A 23,134-nucleotide genomic window follows, 5' to 3' on the forward strand; every position below is an offset into this window, starting at 1 on the left:
CATCGTTACCTTTATATCAAAGTAGATCTAATTGAAAAAACTCCTTGTTCTCCTCCATTGGGGTTGGTGGGAAAGACGAAACCTGCAACTACTTCCCTTTACATAACTATGGACTCCACTATTGTATTGCTTTTGAGGTTGTGTCGATGTACTTTGGGCTATAGGAACCCAACTGCTTCAGTTTCTTACAAAGATGTGGCTTGGGGGAAAGGTTCCATTACATTGGAACAACCAAAGTTGAGTCTAGGACCTTATATCATTTGACAATTAGAACAAGTGCTAGTTCCGGAAGTAAATCCAAAAGAGGTAATTCAACTCTTTTTTATTCGTCAATCATCAAAGGTTGTGATTTTCACATTCAACGGTTTTTTCAAGGGCCTAAAGCTTAACATCAATGGGTTTTTATGACATGCTCCAAAAATTGTGATATTTACCTCTATTCAAAACATTTTTTCACTAATCAATTTGATTCCCAAGAAGATCTAGTGAAAGGTTTGAAGGAAGAGCCTTGGTTTTGGGGAAGAACAAGGCTTTTCATCACCCCTTGTTTTCCAAAGTTTGATTCTTCTACAATGGTGGTAACAAAGATACCAGGTTGGGTAAGGTTTCCAAGCCTCCCTCTTCTCTTTTGAATCCTAAGATTCTAAAGGGTGTCGAGAACATTTTGGGTTCCTCTAGAAAGATCAATGTTGAAAGAATGAGAAAGGTTTATTCACCTTTGCCTGTATATGTATAAAAATAGAACTAAGCAAGGGTCTACTTAACCACATCTTTTTGAAACATAGACACTTCCAATCAATTCAAATTTTGGACTATGAAAACACAACATTCAGATGTCACACATGTTTTCAAACAAGAAATCTTTAGGGCTCATGCCCCTTGGTGAAAGAGCTACCAAAATAAAGGGGCATGCCACTAACAAAAAAATAAATGGTAATCTTTTAATACTCTTTTTCAAAACAAGAAGATTATAATACCCAAGTTCATGATGGGCATGCACCTCATATGCAATACAACTCAGAAATAAAATCGTTCCATGGAGAGGAACATCATGAAGTAGTGGGCGGAAAAGAAGATGAGATGACAAGCACAAAATGAATTCATGCTTCAGAGAGAAAGTTGAGATTCTGAGAAAGTTCGATTGTAACAAAAAGCATCTACTAGAGATGACCTAAAATGATTTGGCAGAGGTTCCTATTGTCCATCATACAAAGTTAAAAAAAAGATAAGTGATTTTATATCACATAATATCTTCTTTGTATTTTTTATTTTTAATTCTTTCACTCTCCTGAACGGTTAAAATACACATACTAAATGTTTTTAGCGTCTACAAAATATAAATTTCTTTTTCCAAAAATTAAAACAAAATTACAATATTTTTAGTAAATAAATAAATAATTCATTTTTCTGAAGGATAAAAAAATTCGTAACTTGATATACTTCCAAAAAGATAAAACAATACCTAAAAGAATGACAGGACTGCTTCTGCCCATGTGAGAAAAATACAAGGAACCTTATAGTGCGTTGATTTTGTGTGTTTAATGTTTCTCGTTGCTTTCTTGGAAGGTGCAGGCAAGCTCTCGAAGCCTTGTGTCGTGAGGTCTATCCACGTGATCAATCTTAGCTTCAAACAGGGTACCACTTGGGGATAGTTACGCCATGACTTCTTTTATGCCTCGTGCTATTACGTGGAAGTTGTAAAACCGTTTCAAATTTTTGGAATTTTAAGAAGTTGTTTTTAGTGTGATTTTTTGGATTTTGTGGTGTTAGAATTTGGTCTAAAAATTTGAAGTGAAATTTGGATATGTGTTATTTGAATTAGTGTTTTGACTCTAAAAAATTTGCAAACACTTCGATTGTCCAAAAGTTACCTATCAAACCTATAATTTCAATAAAATCTTACCAAATAAAAAAAATTAAAACCAAAAAACCCAAAAAAAAACTTCCAAAACATCCCACTAAAAACATCTCACTAAAAACAAATCGAATCTTAAATAATATTACACTAATCTTCTATAATTTTAAGCCTCACAACAAATATCGCGCACTCAATTATTTCATCACTCAAATGCAGCTAGCCGACGCTTAATGTTAATCAGTGGCCAATATAAAAATCGAGGATGCCGTAGGGTTCCCCATGTTCTTTCTTATGTTGTGTATTCATGTATTTGAGTTGCATCAATGGCTGCTCGCAGACTGCTCAGTCACGCCTTTCAAGGGCCACAATTGTTGCTCAAGGCTCAGGATGCCCTTCATGGCAACGGACCCGCTGAATGTATGGAGACAAATAAATTCCATAGGTTCGATCCTTGGTTTCGGCAAAGGCGAGACGTGGCTATGCCCCCACACTCTCAGACCCAGCGCCCGGTGATCCATGGCGATCGCTGGCGACAGAAGTTACAGAATTTGAATAACGCTGCGAGAGACCGCCTTCACCAGGAGGTGCTCAGCCCGCAGGGAGGGAAAATATCTGTGGAGGAAGGGAGAAGGCTGCTGAGGTTCGTGCAGGTAGATTCCCTAATTAAAAAGTTGCGCCAAATACCCCATGCCTGCATTTCTCGCAAGGAATTATTACAGATCTGTATTAGTATGGACTTCGCGGCCGAGGAGGATGTCAAGAAAGTTGTCAAATCGCTCGATGAATCCGGGCAGATTCTAATAGTCGGCGATGGCGTCTACCTCATGCCGGAGCAGGTACTGGATTTTCTCCTAACATATGTCGATGGCCGAAATATTTCGGGCGCTATCATCATAGTCGTGGATTTTTTATTCATCGAATTACACATTCTTGTTTTGATGGTATATTTTGAAATTAAATAAATTATTATTATCTCATTTTAAGGTTATTGTTAAGTTAGATATCAAATTGGTGTATAAGTTATTTTTATTTGCATTGCTGATTTGCGGAATAACGGATATGACAGGTCCAGTCTGATTGCTGAAGGCTAATCAACCATCGAGATAAACTGAGAATAGTGTATGAGACCCCTTGTTAATTGCTGATTGGCGGAATATTCAGCAATTACACTGACATGGCTGATTGCCCAGCGCGAATCATAAGCTTATGATGGTGTATGGGATCCCAGTCTGATTGCCCATGGCAAATCAATGATTGAGATAAGCTGAGGATGGTGTATGAGACCCCTTGTTAATTGCTGAGTCGCCCAATACTTTGCAATTAGACAGACATGGCTGATTCAAGCTTAGGATGGTGTATGAGACCCTTTGTTAATTGCTGATTTGCAGAATATTAGGCAATTAGACGGACATGGCTGATTGTCCTGCGTGAATCAGCCATGTAGATAAGCTCAGAGTGGTGTATGAGAACCCTTGTTTGTGGGACAATGGACCTATTTCCAGGTAGTCATTTAACTGCTAAGTCTACCAAGGCATACATACTCTACCCTTCTAGTTTTGAACCTCTTACCTATTTCTTAACAATTAAATTAAACAAATTAACTTAATTACTATACTTTTAAAAATATTCCAGAAATCTACTAATAAAATAGGTCTTAATAGCCTGAATATAAAAAAATCTTTGGTAGTTATTATATTTCGTTTCTTTTCTTTGTATTGTAGTTTTATTTCTTTTTTCTTGTAAAAGTTGTGAACTTTGCTTTTTGCAGGCAGCAAGGAACATTGAGAGAGTGGTGCCTCTTTTAGACGATCGTCGCAGTGAAGCGCTGGAAGAGATGGAGAAGCAAAAGGCCGCAATAGACCTGGATGCCATGAAAATAGTTCGGAGAGAGCTATGGTGCGGGTTCGGATTTCTGAGCCTCCAGACCACAGTTTGTATGTGGCTCACCTTCTGGCAGCTATCCTGGGATGTGATGGAACCCATATGCTTCCACTTGACCTCCATTTATTTCTTATCGGGCTACATGTTTTGCCTCGGAACTTCAACTGATCCCACCTACGAGGGCCTTTTCAAAGCTCGCTTCCAGAGCAGGCAGAAGAGACTGATGAAGAAGAGGAATTTCGATATTGAACGATTTAACAAGCTTCGATTGATGGTCGGGTCACCATTAAAACAGTCTGCATGTTAGGGCCTTTTACATGTAATTTAGGGCTATTCCTTTTCACTTTTTCTATCACTTCATACCATATTTTTATTGTAGATTTCCAAAATATTTTGGAATCCAAAATATGGCAACCCAAGTTAAACAATCCAACTCGCTGTTATCCTTAGCATTTTGAGATAAGGATAGCCTTTCCAGCTCCCCATACTGTATAGTTACCATAATTATAATCATAATTCTAATAGGGTTGTGAATTATTATAAATTCTAAGATATAATTTTTCATAAAAGAAACTAGTTTTATTTATTTTTTAGTTCATCTTCACTCTATGCATTAAGTATGCATTAAGTTGGTGTATAAGATTTTTCTTTTTTGCTAAATGCTTAAATATTATTTCTACTTTAAATATTTAAGTAAGGTATAATATTAAAAAAAAATGATTTACTCAACAATTTATTATAATTCTAATAATTGTGATTGTGAATTATTATAATTTTTAATATGTAATTTTCCAAAAAAAAATTAAATTTATTTTTTAAATTTATTTTTATATAATATATTAAATTTATGTATAATTTTTTTGCTTAAAAAAATATTATTGTAAATTTTAATATGCAATTCAACATAAGAAGATCTATTTTTAATTTATTTTTTAAATCCATTTCCATATAAGATTTCTTTTTAAGGAGACGTATAAATTCAGAATAAGAAATTTTTTTTAAATTATTATTATAAATATTAATATACTATTCAACATTAAAAATAAATAAAAAAGTTAAATTCATTTTCACTTTAAACATTAAATAAGCATATACACTTTCCTTTTAAAGAAAAAGTATTAATTCTCTAAACAATTTTAATTGTCAAATAAATACAAATAGTCACACAATAATAAACCCCTAAATTTAATAAAAATGCATATCCCCTATCTTTTTAAATTTAAACTCATAATTTTTTTATTAAAAACACATATCAATTTTGTCAAAAGAATAATAAATCTTTCATATAATTTATTAAGCTTTTTGAGCCAGACTCATTCTATAACTTAGTATGAGGAGATGTGTATATTTGTCTGTCTATTTCCCCTTTAAAATAAATCCTTTAAAATAAATTAAAAATTAGAGATTATGTTATAAATAGAAAAATAATATGGGCTATAATAAAAAAATGAATATAAGTAAAAAAAAAAAATGTATTAGTAAGATGTTTAAATCTTGTACTTTTAAAAAATGTTTCAAAAAAAATTTAAATAAACTATTTGAAGATTTATGTTAACTAATTTATGTGAAATTCATTTCATATATATTTATATATGGAAAAAGATTGTTAAAATAAATCATTTTAATGTTTTATATAAAAAAATATTTAAATTTGTCTCATTAAATGTTTCAATGTACATGTGATGTTAAAATTTTTAATGTAAATTACATATATATTATATATCATTTAAAATAAATTATGTATATATCATGAAAAAAGTAAGTTTATTTGGTCCTATATATACTCTATTTACCATTCAAAAATACAATCTAAACAATGAAAAATAACACATTGTATTTTGCACTCTAAAGAAGTTTGCGTGTGAAAAAATTCAATCCTTCTCGAATATTCGAAAGGTAATTTGCACAACAAATGGAATAAAATAGTTGTAGTGATGAATATCTCATATGCAATGATGACTTTGTGTTAATGCTTTTTTTTCATATGTGGGAAAATCTATCATAATTTAGTAGTCAAACGGCAGTGAGGACAACCATTTATGGCTGCTAACTGAGGAATGTAGGCTGATTCATCCCCATTATTGAAAGAAAACCACACCACCTAGAATAACAACTGGTGTGGGCTTTCACTCTTGCCATATGCCTCTAAGTCTTGGGTCATTAACTTATTTCCTTATGTCGCAGGAAAAAAATTCTCTTTACCAAATAAAAGTAGTTTTAGGATATACTCCAAATCCATAAAAATGTTAATATTAAAAATAATATTTGTAATTTTTTTTAAGAGTATATATATATATATATATATATATATATATATATATATATATATATATATATCCAAATTTACGAGAGACCGTATACAAATTCTTTGAGGTGTAATAATTATTTTAATCCGTAAGAATTCGATCGCTCCCAAAAGCATGATAGGTTTGCAGTCAAAATAAACCTATTCCACCATAAATACATTCTTAATAGGACAAAATAAAAATTTATCAAATAAATGGAAAAAGATAAGATCACAGTCACTGCTTGTGGTTGTGCAAGTCCAATCCATATAATACAGATGGACGTTCATGGACTGTTTTTGCCCATGTGAGAAAAATAAAAGGAACTATATAGGGGAGAGTTTTCTATTGTTGTGTAGGGACCAATACTAGTTATAGTACTGCCCTCACACATCTATCTAAAAATATTCATAAGCATCAAAAATTTGTACATAAATACTTTATATTAAGTTATAAGTTATATAATTTAGTCCAAAATGGGCCCACAAATTGATTAGGCCAACACTTGTCAAATACCAAACCTTAACATCACATATTGACAAGACATAATGTCCCAAATATCTCTAGCTCTGAATTACCAAATAAGGCAAAATGCACTACAAAACATTCCATTGAATTCTATTTAGGAGTATACCTATCCCATCAAACTGTCACCTACAGATTTCCACTAGAGAAACACATCCCATTGCTCAGTAATACCTGCATAAGAATAGGTGAAATGTGTGTCAGCCATATGTACATGTGTATTTAACCATTCAACCTATTAAAGACAATAAATGACAACATTCCATTTAGGATTAAAGACAATAAATGACAACATTCAATTCTCAACATTCTCAATAAATGTCACCAACACACTAGACTTTTCAATTCGGGAATTAAAAACAGGAAAGCACATGGATCAGCCTTCAAATATTATCAACCATTTGATCATGTTCAAATCAATCCAAGCCACACATTTGAATTTGGGAGATGGCAATCTATGCCAAACTTCCCTACCAATTAAATTCCATATGAAAAAACTATAAAACATCAACTCTTACTTATTTTCATTTCAGACATTCATTCTACTCATTAGCTATTGGAGATATGCAATCAAAGTGTTCAGACACTATTACATTCATTATATTCAGAAGTTTTAGAAGTTGTTGGAAACATACAAACTGAGTGTGTGCACAGTGTTACATTCATTCTATTCACCAGTTGCTGGAGACATATAGGTATGTTTTTATTGAATAATGTTACCATTTCTTTTTAATAATGAATATTGTTATTTTTGTTGAAAAACAAAGGTAAATTAAAGCCATTATAGCCAATTTCATTACTAATTTACTGATTTAGAAACCAATTTCATTGACATTATAACCTCAAATCTGAACCTGCAACTCAATATCAAACTACTATAATAGCAAATAATATCCTTTCAAAGAGCAAAGACAAATAGCCTCAGGTACTAAAGCCATTACAGTGCACCTAAAATCTGACCCTGCAACTCAATATCTAGCTACTATAATAATCTTGTTTTGTGCTACTATTATTTTTGTAGTCTTAACATTTCAAAATATGATATTATGACATTCTACAGAAATAACATTTCAGAATATGATATTATGACATTCTAAATTAAACTTGGTGGATCTATGGTACAACAATATATGCACTAGGTTTGATAAAAAAATTGAATTGTCCAATTTTCCTATGAATAAGCCATTTTTCAAATATAGGTCTAGGTGTTTGAAAAAGAGATGTGTTTTCTTTCACTATGTAACATGTCAATGAGTTAACAAAGCATTGAATGATCTTTCAAGGAACGATCTTTCAAATCTAATGCGCATGTAATTCTTTGTAATATCTGAAATACTGCCAAAAATACAATTATTGTCTCACACAAAGTTTACCTTCATGTGTGGGTCTCCATTACGATTTCTATTAGCAATAAAATATAAAAGAGACTTGGAAAAATCAAGAACCCAACATGGTACAAGGTAAAATGCCTGAGCAATGGATATATTTTAAATGCTCAACAAGGACCTTAGATGTGGTAAATGAATCACTAAAATTGTGTTGATAGATCATTATCAAGCCAACTTCAATTCTGTATGTAACCCCTTTGAAGGCTACATCATCATCAATTGGTCCAAAGGTGTAGTGCTCTCTCTCTACACAAAGTGTGAATGTGCTAAGAAAACCATCATTGAGCTATGGATGCACACATGAATTTGGGAGCTCACATACAAAGGTCCAAACCAAGTCAAGTCATGTCAAAATATAGCCAAATCAACATAACAATACCTCTAATTGAGTTAATAGAAGCTTATTTTTCATTGGAAAGCAGGGCTCTCGTTTCTTGCAAATGAGAAATCCCTTTGCACCCAATGTTGCAGTTGGTTGTGTGGTTCATTTTCGAGTTAGTACTAGTTTTTCTTTGGTGCACTCAATAACACTTTATTTGCTTATTTGGGGTAGCCAATTATTACTAGACACTTACAACAATTATTGAGCAACATAAAGGCTTGAATTTTGACCATGAAATGGTGCAAGAGGAGATAGTTTGGTCAGTGTCTCCCTTCTTTTTAGCCCAAGCCTAGCATTTTCTCTAATAATAAACTCCAAAACCATAAAATTTCAGAGCTAGAGTAGCTACTTATTGAATTAAGCACTTGGTAGAGTAGCTACCACTATTAGGACTTCTTATTAGCATAATTAGGACTAGATCACTTCGTTCCTCACCTCTCCCTTACTTAAGTACACTACCACTATTAGGACTTCTTATTAGCATAAGCAGGACCATATCACTTCGTTCCTCACCTCTCCATTACTTAAGTGTTTCATTACTAACTCTTTAGAGCTAAAAATGTTAGCTTTAGACCACTGAATGAATCCCTTAAAAGATACCACCTGACCCTTTTCTCAAGATAGAATCATGTTAAACAACAAACATGCTTAAACGTGTTGTTGGTTTCATTGAAGAAAGGAATGGCAGTTCCCAGAAACAATCATTTGAGGACACAACAAAATAGTTGGGTTAAAGAAATTATGTTATGTCAAACCTGTTATAAAATTAAAAAGGAATAGCTCTTCCCTATAACTCATAAAAATCATCTAAGAATCAAATAAAGAACTTTAAACCTTCCAATAATGATTTTCATATCTGAGATGTATTCAACTACAATATATAGATAAAGCACTGATTGTTGTTGCTTATTGATTGCAAAGGCCAATGAATTTCCTTGCTTTCTAAATAAAGTTTTTTAAAATCAAATTTGGTGGTCACTTTGCAGGTTGTTGCAGCCATGCCAAGAGTTTCTATTATAGATTGTACAAGGAACAAGAGGAGGCGAGGGGTGAGGGGAGCCCAACTACAGTCCACTTCATCAGATGAGGATAGGGCGGGTGATGTGAATGCTCACAATGCACCTAGTAATGTTGTTGAAAAGGACGTTGTGTTTGCAGATCATGTTATCCCACCATCAACCACAAAGTCGCCTTCAACCATAGTGCAAGGTGCAAGTTCAAGAAAGAAAATCAGTGCCATCAGAGAAAGCAAGACATGCGAGTTATAATTGATGACATCGAATTTAATGGATATTCAATTTGTGCCTCTACAAAAAAACATGGTATTAATTCTTCTAACATACATTATTAGATAAATGGGTTGACTAATACGAAGCGTAGAGGGCCTATTACAGTTATGACTAAAGAGGAGGAGGCCGAGGTGGTTGAGTGGTGTAAGGAGATGGCCCAATTGGGACATGGGTTAAAGATTATGCAACTTAAATCCACAGTAGCTCAAATCTGTCAGGGGAGGCCAAACCCCTTCAAAGATGGGTTTCCTGGTAAATCATGGTGGAGTGGATTTAAAAAAAGATATCCACACTTTGTGCTATGTATAGTTGATGGCCTTGACAGAGACAGGGCTTTAAATCTATGCCCTGCAATTATGTCCAAGTTCTATAACACTCTTTTTGCTGCATATGAGCAACACTCATATGCCCCAGACCATATATGGAACTGTGATGAAATAGGCTTACATGCAGGAAGGAATTGTGGTATGCGGGTAATTGCCAAAAGAGGGAGTAGAAATGTGCCTAAGATTTTGCCAAAGAGAATGGAGTGGATCACTATACTTTCTTGTGTCAATGCAATTGGTTCTTCAATCCCAGGATTTTACCTATTCAAATGTAAAACACAACTAAAAAATTATATACAGAGCTGTGAACCAGGTGCATGCATGGCAGCACATCCCCATGCATGGATGACAAAGGAACTATTCCTAAATTGGCTTTGTCATTTTTCTGCATCTGTACCAGGTGGTGTCTCGCCTTAAAATAGACACCCACTAATTTTAGATGGCCATGGAAGACACATGGCTTTGCAAACAATTGAAGAGGCCAACAATTTTGGCATTGACCTGTTAAAATTACCAGCTCATACCACTCACAAATTGCAATCCCTTGATTTCAACATGTTTGGGCCTTTCAATAATTATTTTGGGATCAAGCGAACTTTGTGGATGGCAAATAATCCAAGGGTGGAAGTAAAGAGGTTTGAGCTAGCTGAGCTTGCAAGTAAAGAATTAAAAAGGTCTCTCACAACTTCTAATATCAAGGCTAGATTTAGGAGGACTGATATATGGCCACTTAATGTTGATGCTCTCATGCATGATACTTGTTGTAGCCAAGCATTTTATGTGGAAGGTCAAGAAGCAAAGAACTTACAAGACCATGTTGATGCCCAAGAACATGTTGCTACTGCTGAAGGTATAATGTACCTTTATGAAGGGCACTTATGTGGTTATGATGATGAACATGTGAATGAGACACATTTCAGTCATGAACCAACTGTCAATGTCATGGAGGTTGTCACACCTACTGAACCATGTGAAAATTTTTCATGTGATATTCCATATGAGGCAATTGATGAAGCAAATGAAAATGTAAACTTGATTTCAAATGCAACATGACTAAACAATGAACAATTGAGCATGCCAACCCAGGTAAGCCCACCATCATGGTTGGCAGAGGCCATGATGAATATCAACCCACATAATGTCTCTACCACCAATGAGGAAAGTATGGACATGCCTTCACAACCATCAGAGTTGAACACCGAACTTGTTCATTATTTTGTGGACAATGGTTCACTGGAAGAGGAGCTTGTTCAGCATGAGGTACCTGAAGAAGATAATGGGGGCCAATCAGCTATACCAGAGGCTGAAATCCAAGTGTTAGATCCTAGGGAGCAAGGGGAAAATTGCAAATTACTTGGTGAATTCCTAAAGCTACCAGTAGAGAGAATGAAGGCCTCATCAAAGCACTCAACTATAGATTGTCTTCATTTGGGGAGGAGTTCACAGTTGCTCACATCTCAAGATTATATGAATTTATTGTTTGGGTTTGAATGTAAAAAAAATGAAATTCAGGAAACTAAAAAGAGAAAGAAGGAGTTGGCCAAGGACAAGAGAGCTGCAAGGATTGCAACAACAGAAGCTCGAACAAAGGAAAGGATGGAAAGACAAAAAGCAAGGGAAGATAAGGAACATCAAAAACAATTGGCAAGGAAAGAGAGGGAGGCAAGAAAGGTTCAAGAAGTGTTGGAAACAGGAGGAGGAGTGACAAGCACGGAAGTCTATGGTCCAAGCCAGTTTGAGGCAAATAAGATGATGTCCAATACACTGGACCACATTGCAGAGCACACACCATCATACCAAGAGCTTATTAACATCCAAGTCCCCCGCTATCAACCAGTGGTTCTGTCCACCTCATATACCTCTATCAGTGTAGGTATAAATCCAAACTGTGTTTATATGACACCTGCACCTAGTGTTGTAGTTAGTAACACAAGTGGACACTTGGGTTACTCAGTCCCTCCATGGCTACAAGGAGAAAATTGGAGTCAAGGATATGGTAACATTCAGGCACATCCTAATCAACCAATCTTGGGTAGTCCACCATACTTGGGTCAGGGAGGAGACTCAACAATTCTGGGCAATGCAAGAAATGGAGGCCATCAAGCATAGGGATGGCAGGAATTAATTTTTGTAACCGATATTGCAATGTGAATTTTGTAACACCTGCCCACGCATGAAATGCCGTGTTGGCTACTTCTTAAAACCAGTTTGGCAGGTTATGGTGGGGTTTAGGGTTTCATTCAGTGATTACTCTGTGCATTGTTCATTCCAACATTCATTTCTATTTGGGACCTGTTCATTTCTGTTTGGGACTTGTTCTTGTTCATTCGCTTTGCTAGGTAGTTGAATTTGAATTGTAATTATGATGAAAGTCAACATAATATTCGCAATGTGAATTTTGTAAGGATGAAATATGTTGATTGGTTTCATAGTAGAAGCTAAACTATAAACTAAATTGAATTGGTATTGGAATTATGATCTGGAATTATGATGAAAGGAAACATAATAACTCAAGAAAAGAAGTGAACATGGAACAAAAGTAGCTACTAATGGAAGGAAACATCTGCCCAAGAGCATGTGCTTGAGAAGTGTAATAGGAACCAACCCTTTGTTTGCTCACATAGGTAGTAAATAAAAGAATCCCTTTTTTCTCACTAAAGGAAATTCAAGGGAAAATAATAGAAAATAAAGATCAATTGAATCCGGTTTGAAACAACATTGCAAAGGAAAAGAAGTAATAATTTAGAACAACACTCAAACTTAGATACGTGAATGTTGTAAGGATCCAATATGTTGATTGGTTTCATAGTAGAAGCTAAACTATAAACTAAATTGAATTTGAATTGGAATTATGGTCTAGAATTATGATGAAAGGCACCATAATAACTCAGGAAAAGAAGTGAACAGGAAACAAAAGTAGCTACCAATGGAAGGAAAGATCTGCCCAGGAGCATGTGCTTGAGAAGTTCAATAGAAACCAACCCTCTGTCTACTCACAAAGGCAGTAAACAAAAGAATCCCTTTGTTCTCACTAAAGGAAATTCAAGAGAATATAATAGAAAGTAAAGATCAATTGAATCCAGTTTGAAACAACATTACAGAGGAAAAGAAGTAGTAATTTAGAGCAACACTCAAACTTGGATTTGGTTCCATATCACTGGTATCGGAGCAGTTCCACTCCTATGGATATAGAAGCCAAAATTCTCTCATTCTGAGTGTTGTAGCTTGTTGCCATGGCCCTTTAGGTTTCTATATTACCCTATGGGAAAAAGGGAATACAATCTCAGACTCTAGAGAGAAACCCTAGTCCATGCCTTAGTTCTACTATTAAGAGGCCCTTCCCTGAACCTTTGTATGACAATCACACTACAGGTAGAACAAATTTTTAATGGAAAAGGCATTAAGAAAGGTTTTCCTATTGAGAATTAAATCAAAAGATGGAATTGGAGTATAAGAGAGGTCTCCTGTTGGCATTGGCATAGATTTCAAGGGGGAGTGATGAAAAATAAATAAAAGGTTTAACGCATAGCTGGTAACGAGGCAACTTGGTGGTTACTTTTTCACATGCAATGGGACACAAAGATCAAACCCACATTCAAGTGTGTGGTAAATCAACACTAGTTATCAGATAGGAGTTTGAACTTAAAGGCCTCAACAAACCTGATATTGTTCATTTCCAACGTGAGGACTCAAGGGCAGTGAAGACTCTCTGGTTGGAAAGCCTAGAGGACTAAGATTGGATAACTTAAGTGTAACAAAGATAGCAAGAGGTCAAAGTAGAAATTTTTGAAGTGCTTTGAGGCATATAGAAATTTCTATACAAACATAAATTAATGTAAAATAGAAATTGCATCTCTATCATATAGAACCCACACAATATTTCAATTCTTAACAACTACAAACATCCAAACAACCCAAGAGAAAAATACCAAAATGTTCTGATAAGTTTCAACCTTCTAGGCTACATATGAACACAAACAATCACAGCTCGAAATACAACAGCAAAATAGCCCTTAGCTTCTTCAATTAAAATGCTAAATCACTTAAGCATAATCACCATTAATTTATGTCAAATTAGCAAGACATATAAGTCGAAAATTATAAACCTTGAAAAACATAGATGGCTAAAAATCAAATCTCCAATTCACACAGGTATTGGACAATTGAAAACTTCATTAATATGCATAAGATGAAGTTCATATGCATACTAACAATATTTAAATTTTTAACAACAACAAACATTCAGACAACCCAAGAGAAAAATAACAAAATGTTATGATAAGTTTCAGCCTTCTAGGCCAGATATGAACACAAACAATCACAACTCTAAATACAATAGCAAAACAATGCTTATCTTCTTCAATTACAATGCTAAATCACTTAAGCATAATCACCATTAATTTATGTCAAATTAGCAAGACATATAAGTCAGAAATTATAAACCATGAAAAACATAGATGGCTGAAAATCAAATCTCCAATTTACACAGGTATTGGATAGCTGAAAACTTCATTAATATGCATAAGATGAATTTCATATGCATACTGACAATATTTCAATTCTTACCAACTACAAACATCTAGACAACCCAAGAGAAAAATACCAAAATGTTTTGATAAGTTCCAGCCTTCTAGGCCAGAAATGAACACAAACAATTACAACTCTAAATATAACAACAAAACAACCCTTATCTTCTTCAATTACAATGATAAATCACTTAAGCATAATCACCATTAATTTATGTCAAATTAGCAAGACATATAAGTTGGAAATTATAAACCCTGTAAAACATAGATGGCTAAAAATAAAATCTCCAATTCACACAGGTATTGGATAGCTGGAAGCTGGAAACTTCATTAATATGAATAAGATGAAGTTCATATGCATACTAGTCTTATTTCAATTATCCTAGACAAAAACAAACAATATTTCAATTCTTAACAACTACAAACATCTAGACAACCCAAGAGAAAAATACCAAAATATTCATAACGAAAGTAATTCATATTTTTGCATCTACTCATGGTTGAAGTTGAAAGTGAAATTGAGAGTGTGAGCTACCATCAGCAAAATTGATAGATCCAAGATAGAGGAAATTTCTTCACAAGAACGAGTCCTCTTTGTACCTCCACAGGATGCAAGCGGAAGGGGGGTTAATGTAATCACTGAGGGGTTAATGCAATCACTGAGAGTGATAATCGAAGAAATAAAGAACCATCAAACCAAAGGAGGAAAGAAATTTTTTTCTTTTACCTATAGCAGGGTGGTCAGGGAAACCCAGAACTTGGTCCCACCCTCGAGCTCGATGGAAGTCTGGGAAGGGTTTTAAGGCCATTTCACATTGCCAAGAGGTAGCTACGAGCTAGGAGCAAAGAAATACCATGATTTTCTATCAGAAAATAACATACTTCCTACTCCACAACCGCAAAACCACATGAGATCACAAAAACCCAATAATTATCCAAAACCCACAACCCAAAATTGAATGAGACCACAAAACCCAATAATTATCCAAAACCCACAACCCAAAATCGAATGAGACCGCAAAACCCAATAATTATCCAAAACCCACAACCCAAAACCCAATAATTAGCCAAAACCCACACAGGTAAACACATACACACAGGTAAACAAAGGCACAATTTTCCAATGTAGGCTAAATGTGTTAAAAACAGAGTAAATTTGGCTGATAGGCCAGTGTCCTACCTTTTTTCTCCATGCTAGAAAGCCACAAGAACCTCAAATGCTCAAACAGTAGCTCAGACCGCAACAACCTACAAAACAACATCAAAATGGTTAGATAGGGACCAAAAATTAGTTAAACAATGAAACTACAGTTAAGTTATTCAACCACAGACCTGAAAAATCTATTTGGAGTACGAAATGACCATCTCCAACATCGAGCCAAGTGTAATTAGCCACAGGGATAAAGGCAGATGAATAACGAGCCCATACCACTAGACAGAGAAGAAAAACCAGGTAGAAAAACAACACGAAACAGATGAATACAACATTGTGAGCTGAAGAACGACCACCTTTGCTGAACAATAAACCACCACCCGGCACTACAAAGTCACTACCCGCACTACACACAACAATAATGGCGGTGACTACCATTGGAGCAGCGACGTGGAGCAACGACGCTCAACAACTGGCTTTGTGAACTGACAAGAAATGGTCTGAAACAAAAATGAACGTTGGAATGAACTACCCGCAGCGTAATCATTGAATGAAACCCTAGACCTCGTCAAATACCTACCAAACCAGTTTTAATAGGTAGGCAACATGTCATTGCATACACAGGACATGTGTCGTACAAAAATGGGTATGCCAGCACACTATTATAGGTGGTTGACGTGGAGGTGTTCGCCTAATGACGTCCCTCCCCTAGTGCATTGATTTTGTGTGTATCTTTAATGCTTCTCTTTGCTTCCTTGAAAAGTACATGCAAACTCTCAAAGCGTTGCGTCATGAGGTCTGTCCACGTGATCAATCTTAGCTTCAAACAAGGTACCACTCAGGGAATAGTGATGCCACGACTTCTTTTATCCAAAGTTAGCCTCCTGCTCTTACATGAAGGTGTAAAACCTTTGGAATTTTAAGGAGTTGTTTTTAGTGTGATTTTTTGGACTTTGGGGTGTTAGATTTTCGTGGAAAAATTTGAGATGAAAGTTGGATATGTGTTATTTAAACTGGTTTTTTGAATATATATATGGATTCAGCATCCTGAAAAAAATTAGGCCTTTCGATTGTTCAGAGATTACCCATCAAACTTGTGATTTCAATAAAATTTTGCCAGATTTTAAAGAAATTAGACTAGAAAAACCCATTGAAAAAATTTCCAAAAAATCTCGCTGAAAACAAATTTAATCTTAAATAATATTATACTTATCTTCCATGATTTTTGGCCTCACAACAAATCACTCAATTATTTTCAATCACTGAAATGCAGCTAGCCAACACTTAGTCCTAATCACTAGCCAATATAAAAATCGAGGATGTCGTAGGGTTTCCCATCCTCTTTCTTATGTTGTGTATTCATGTATTTGAGTTGCATCAATGGCTGCTCACGGACTGCTCAGTCACGCCTTTGAAGGGCCACAATTGTTACGCAAGGCTCAGGATGCCCTTCATGGCACCGGACCCGCTAAATGTATGGAGACAATTAAAATCCATAGGTTTGATCCTTGGTTTCTGCAGAGGCGAGACGTGGCTATGCCCCGACACTCTTAGGCCCAACGCCCGGTGATCCATGGTGATTGCTGGTGATGGGAGTTAAAGAATTTGAATAATGCTACGAGAGACTGCCTTCACCAGGAGGTGTTCAGCTTGCAAGAGGGGAAAATATCTGTGGAGGAAGGGAGAAGGCTGCTATGGTTCGTGCAGGTAGATTCTCTAATTAAAAAGTTGCGCCAAATACCCCATGCCTGCATTTCTCGCAAGGAATTATTACATATCTATATTAGTATGGACTTCGCAGGCAAAGAGGATGTCAAGAAAGTTGTCAATTCGCTCGATGAATCCGGGCAGATTCTAATAGTCAGCGATCGCGTCTACCTCAGGCCGGAGCAGCTACTAGATTTTCTCCTAAAATTTGTCGATGGCCAAAATATTTTGGGCGAGCTCAAACAATTTCTGATTCCGCCATCAATATAGTCATGCATTTTTTATTCATCTATTTACACATTGTTGTTATGATGGTATATTCCGAAATTAAATAAATAATTATTATCTAACTTTAAAGTTATGGTTAAGATAGATATTAAATTGGTGTATGAGGCATCCATTTTTATCTGAATCTTCGATTTTCTTTGGAAATTAGATAGACATGACAGACATGAGAACATCCATGTCTGTCTGATTGCCTAAAAGCACCCATATCCATTTGATTGCCCATGATGAATCAGCAATCCAGATAAGCTCTGTGAGGACCTATGGTTCTTACCACGACCACCGGTGCGATGTGCAAAGGTTGGAACAACAAAGTGCGAGCTCTTGATTTGGTGTGCGTGGAGACATATGTAAATGCGCACAAGAAAATGAGAGAGACATGTTTATATAGCATGGGGAGCGTTGGATCAACCCATGAGCCAACCTACAACATGAACGAAGGCCGACATGTATTCGGATGGCGAAGTGCAAAGGTAGGGGCGTTCAAACACATGGAGGACGAGTCGGCTTGGGTAGCTCGACTTGCCCTTCCATCCATATAAGTAAACAATGCGATGGAGTCATTTGGACATCGAACTTTCGAACAAGCAACTCGAGCAAGGAGGAAGTGTGAAGTTAAGGTGTAGCCGCAGCGAAGAAGGAAAGGCGCAACTCTATGCACCCAACCTTGGACAAGGCCACATGGAGGTAAACGCACAGGTCTCGAGTGAGGGCGTGGGTAGGAGCGCCTGTCGTTCGGAGGAGTGCGGGTAAGCCTCGAGTGAGGGCGCCTGCCGGGCAGAAGTAAACGACATGGGTGTAGCTCGGGTGTGAGCGCCCAACGATCAGTTGGTGAACATGGGTGACTCGTGGGTGAAGGCACCGGTTGTTGAGTGAACGAGTGACTTAGGTGAGTCGCACGTCGTGCACGAAGATACAAGGTTCGGTTGAGGAGTGCGGTTGGTAGCTCATGAGAGGGCGCGCACACCCAACTCGGGTAAGGAACTTTGATTATCACACGAAGGTGTTTAAAGTTGTAATTTTGGCTAAGTATGAAACTTGGTGTTTCCAAGTATACTTGTAAAAATTTGTAACCTTGAAAGATTGTATAATATATTGTATTCGGACAGACTCATTGTTCAAGGAGTTGCCCCTCCCTTTATACTGTGCAATTGCACTTGTATAATTGTTGATGATAATGAATGTGTATGGGTGTTCATTGGTATAAAGGAAACATAATAAGTAGTTGGTTGAGAAACACAAGCTAAGTAGAACATATGGTTAGGCGTAGTCCATGAACATAAGTATTGGTGAAAAAAAAGTGTTCGGTGGTGCCGCACCTCGCCAAGTACGGTTGGAAGACTACCGTAGGCCTGGGGGCGTGACATGTGGTATCAGAGCTAGTTTGAAGACTTGGAGGAGTCTTGCAGGAAGTTGAAGGTGATATTGAAGCAAGTGTATGCACACTCGGAAGCTTGGAAGTTGGTAACAGTGAAGCAGGTACTTGCAGGTGAAGGAAGCTGGTTTCACATACAAGTGGAACAAGGGCTGGTTCATGGTTGTAGGAAACTTGGTGAAGCTGTTGGATGGTTGAAACTAGATCGCAAAGAAGGAAGCTGTTAGTAATGGCAGGTGAATCTCAGGTCGGATCTAGCCATGGTGCGAAGGATGCTTCGCTAGCTTTCATTGAAAAGGTGTTGGAACGGATGGAGGACTTAGAGGCTTACTGGACTAAGAAGATGGACTTGGTCGAGAAGGATTAAGAGGCCAATTCGAAGATGAGGGAAGAGCTCGATGAACTCCCGACTCAACACGAGTACACTAATCTTATGTGTACACAACTTGAAGTAAAGGTCAAGGAGATTGAAGAGGCAAGATATCAGGGTCTGGTAGAGATCGTGAACTTGCAGAAGTCTCTTAATGAAGCCAAGGATGAGATCATAGTGTTGAAGAAGGCCGTGAGGCATAACTTAGGTGGAGGAGTGCCTTATGTGAAAGTCAAGGAACCAGAATCTTATGATGGTACAAGGAGTGAAAAAACTCTTGGCAAATTTCTATGGGACATGGAGCAATACTTGGAGCACCTGGGTCTATCTGATGATGAGACAAAGGTGAAGGTAGCTGCTCAGTTCTTGGCAAAGGATGCTAAGATGTGGTGGTGAAGGAGAATGGATCAGATTGCCAATGGCAGTGCTGGTGACATAACTTCGTGGGATGAGATGAAGAAGGCTTTGCAGACCCATTTCAGTCCTCAAGATGAAATGTGGGAAGCAAGGATGAAAATTAAGTTCATAAAGCAGATAGTTAACCTACAGACATATCAGTGGGAGTTTGCAAGTGTGGTTCTGGAACTTCCTGACATGGCAGAGAGGGACAAGGTGTTCAACTTCATTATTGGATTGAAGCCTTGGGCACGCAATGAAGTGAAGGAAGATTAAGACACTTGAGGAAGCTTTTGCTGCTGTTGATAGGTTGGTGGAGCATTATGATGAGACTTCTAATGATAGGAAGACGAAGTCCGATAAGCCGAAAGAGAAGAAGAAGGATGATGCTTCGAAATCGAATGATAAGTCGAAGACGAAGAAAGCCTTGAAGTGTTGGATATGTGTTGAACCACATACGGTGAAGAATTTTCCTTCTAGACCGAAAGTGGCTGCTATTGCACAATCTAATACGAAGAATGAAAAAGCTTCTATGGGGATGATGTGGATACTTGGTGGTGGTGCTACTACGGAGGTGGTCTCTCGGAGAGATCCTGAGAGGAAAAGTTTGGAGTATGTTCGGATGAAAGTGGGGGTGTTGATATACTCACTATGGTGGATAGTGGGGCTAATCACAACTTCATGAGTGAAGATACTGCGAGAAGGATTGGGCTGAAATTTGTACCGGTGAAGGCACAAATGAAGACAATGAATTCCCCTCCTGATTATGTTCTTGCTGTAGCTGAAAAGGGTGGACACAACACTAGGTGAGTGGACTGGGAAAGTCGACTTCACTATAGTGTGAATTGATGACTATGAAGTTGTGCTAGGAATGGAATTATTGAAACAATTTGATACTATGATTTTTCCACATTTGAAGAGGTTGTACATTTATGATGGAAGGGAAGATGTACCCATTGGTGTTCCAATCATTGGTGTGACAAAGCCTGATTGTAAGTTGGCAATGATGCAAATGGAGGATGAGAAGCGAATGGAAGACATGAGTAAGCGATTTTCTACGGTTGAGACAAAGCTTACCGAGCAGTCATTGGTCATCAGGACACTATCTGATAGTATCTTGGATTTGCCAAGAAGGCTAGAAGTGGTTGAGGATGATAATGATGATGAGGAGGCTTATGCAAGGCTGAATGTCTGAGAGGAGGATCGTGTCACTTATCTACAGAGGATGGAGATAGAGAATCCTGACGCATGGATTGAGCTTATTAGTGAGGGCGAGCCTTCAGGCTCTACTCCCTCCACATCTTCTTAGATGACATAGAAGATGGGGCTCATTGTTAGCTGCTCATGGCAGTGAGTCCTTAAAACAGGTTGAGCAGGTATGACAGATGGTGCAGGGATGGCTTGGCATCAAGCATCATGACATGATGCAGATGGGATGGAGTTTCCATGGAGTTGAGCATGGGGGAGATTCTTGGTGAGTCCAGGATGTGGCAAAATCCGAGTTAGACTAGTGAAGGCATAAGGATGGACATTCTTATGACTTGAGCATGATAGTTGGACTGATCACCTGACTAGTTCAAGTCATGGGGGCTAGCAGTGTACCAAAGAGATGTTGGCATTAGGCAGGCAGGAAGGATGATAGTTCACAGGATGGGACAACACATGATGGAGACAGTTGTTTTTGCATATGTTGCAGGGATGTTGCAATGTATGGACTGATTGATATCATGGACCAAGGATGAGACAGTTGGAGATGATGATCTTGGTGGATGGCTACCGGGATGGCATATTGTCGAGGATGACAATGACTTTAGGTGGAGGAGGATGTAAGGACCTGTGGTTCTTACCATGACCATAGATGTGATGTGCGAAGGTTGGAACAACAAAGTGCGAGCTCTTGGCTTAGTGTGCATGGAGACATATGTAAATGTGCATAAGAAAATGAGAGCGACATGTTTATATAGCGTGGGGAGTGTTGGCTCAACCCATGGGCTGACCTACAACATGAACAAAGGTTGACATGTATTCGGATGGCGAAGTGCGAAGGAAGGGGCTTTCAAACACATGGAGGATGAGTCGGCTTGGGCAGCTCGACTCGCCCTTCCATCCATATAGGTAAACAATGCGATGGAGTCATTTGGACATCAAACTTTCGAACAAGCAACTCGAGCAAAGAGGAAGTGTGAAGTTAAGGTGTAGTCGTAGTGAAGAAGGAAAGGCGCAACTCTATGCACCCAACCTTGGACAAGGCCGCACGGAGGTAAACACATAGGTCTCAGGTGAGGGTGCAGGTAGGAGTGCTCGTCGTTCAGAGGAATGTGGGTAAGCCTCGGGTGAGGGTGCCCGCCGGACAGAAGTAAACGACACGGGTGTAGCTTAGGTGTGAGCGGCCAACGTTCGGTTGGTGAACATGGGTGACTCGTGGGTGAAGGCACCGGTTGTTGAGTGAACAAGTGACTTGGGTGAGTCGCCTGTTGTGCACGAAGATATAAGGTTTGGTTGAGGAGTGCGGTTTGCAGTGCGTGAGAGGGCGCACCCACCCAACTCGGGCAAGGAACTTTGGTTATCACACAGAGGTGTGGAAAGTTGTAATTTTGGCTAAGTATGAAACTTGGTGTTTCCAAGTATACTTGTAAAGCTTTGTAACCTTGAAAGATTGTATAACATATTGTATCCGGGCAGACTCATTGTTCAGGGAGTTGCCCCTCCCTTTATACTATGCAATTGTGTTTTCTTATATAATTGTTGATGATAATGAATGTGTATGGGTGTTCATTGGTATAAAGGAAAAATAATAATTACTTGGTTGAGAAACACGAACTAAGTAGAACATATGGTTAGGCGTAGTTCATGAACATAAGTATTGGTGAAAAGAAAGTGTTTGGTGGTGCCGCATGTTAGGCCCCTATACTACTAGTGTAACCCATTATTGTTATTAGTACAACCCACTTATTATATTGATGTACCCATGTAGTGCCCATATTGTTACTATTGTGCCCCATAGAAGCCCACTATTGTTATTATTGTGCCCTTACATTATTATTGTTATGTCGGCTCTAATTATGTTATGACCCCTTAAACTCCTATATATAGAAGGGAGGTCTTTTCATTTGTATCATCCAAGAATTGTTTATTTATGTAATGTAAAGGAGGTTTCCCCTTCGAAGAGGCTGAATTCTAAGGCGTTGATCTAACTTTTCCATCTTTTCTTGAGTTGGTTTCATAACAATTGGTATCAGAGCTTTGGATTCTAGGGTTTCGCTGCTCCAAATAGGTCATTGTGGCATTTTCGCTATAAATTTTTTTTTGCCACATTTCAGAAGCTAAAAAAAAACCCCATTTGCGAAGAAATCTCAGTGAACCTTGGGTCCAAATTTTAGAGCTTTTC

General features: G+C 37.4%; 1 protein-coding gene and 1 long non-coding RNA gene across 3 annotated transcripts in view; one reads left to right on the top strand and one right to left on the bottom strand.

Annotated features, from left to right (window-relative positions):
* LOC149193645 (uncharacterized) overlaps positions 1–23,134 on the bottom strand; it is a 51,325-nt gene that overhangs the window by 25,043 nt on the left and 3,148 nt on the right. The gene's annotated exons all lie outside the window — the stretch shown is intronic.
* On the top strand, positions 2,062–4,260 carry LOC149193646 (calcium uniporter protein 5, mitochondrial-like). Its single transcript, XM_089406803.1, has 2 exons — positions 2,062–2,694; positions 3,627–4,260. The coding sequence occupies exons 1-2, from the start codon at positions 2,182–2,184 to the stop codon at positions 4,044–4,046; spliced, it is 933 nt and encodes a 310-aa protein (XP_089262929.1). The 5' UTR covers positions 2,062–2,181; the 3' UTR covers positions 4,047–4,260.

Source organism: Pinus tabuliformis, chromosome 2_2 (assembly GCF_031772625.1).
Source record: "Pinus tabuliformis cultivar Carrire ecotype Pingquan chromosome 2_2, CPIR1, whole genome shotgun sequence".
NCBI classification, from domain to species: domain Eukaryota; kingdom Viridiplantae; phylum Streptophyta; class Pinopsida; order Pinales; family Pinaceae; genus Pinus; species Pinus tabuliformis.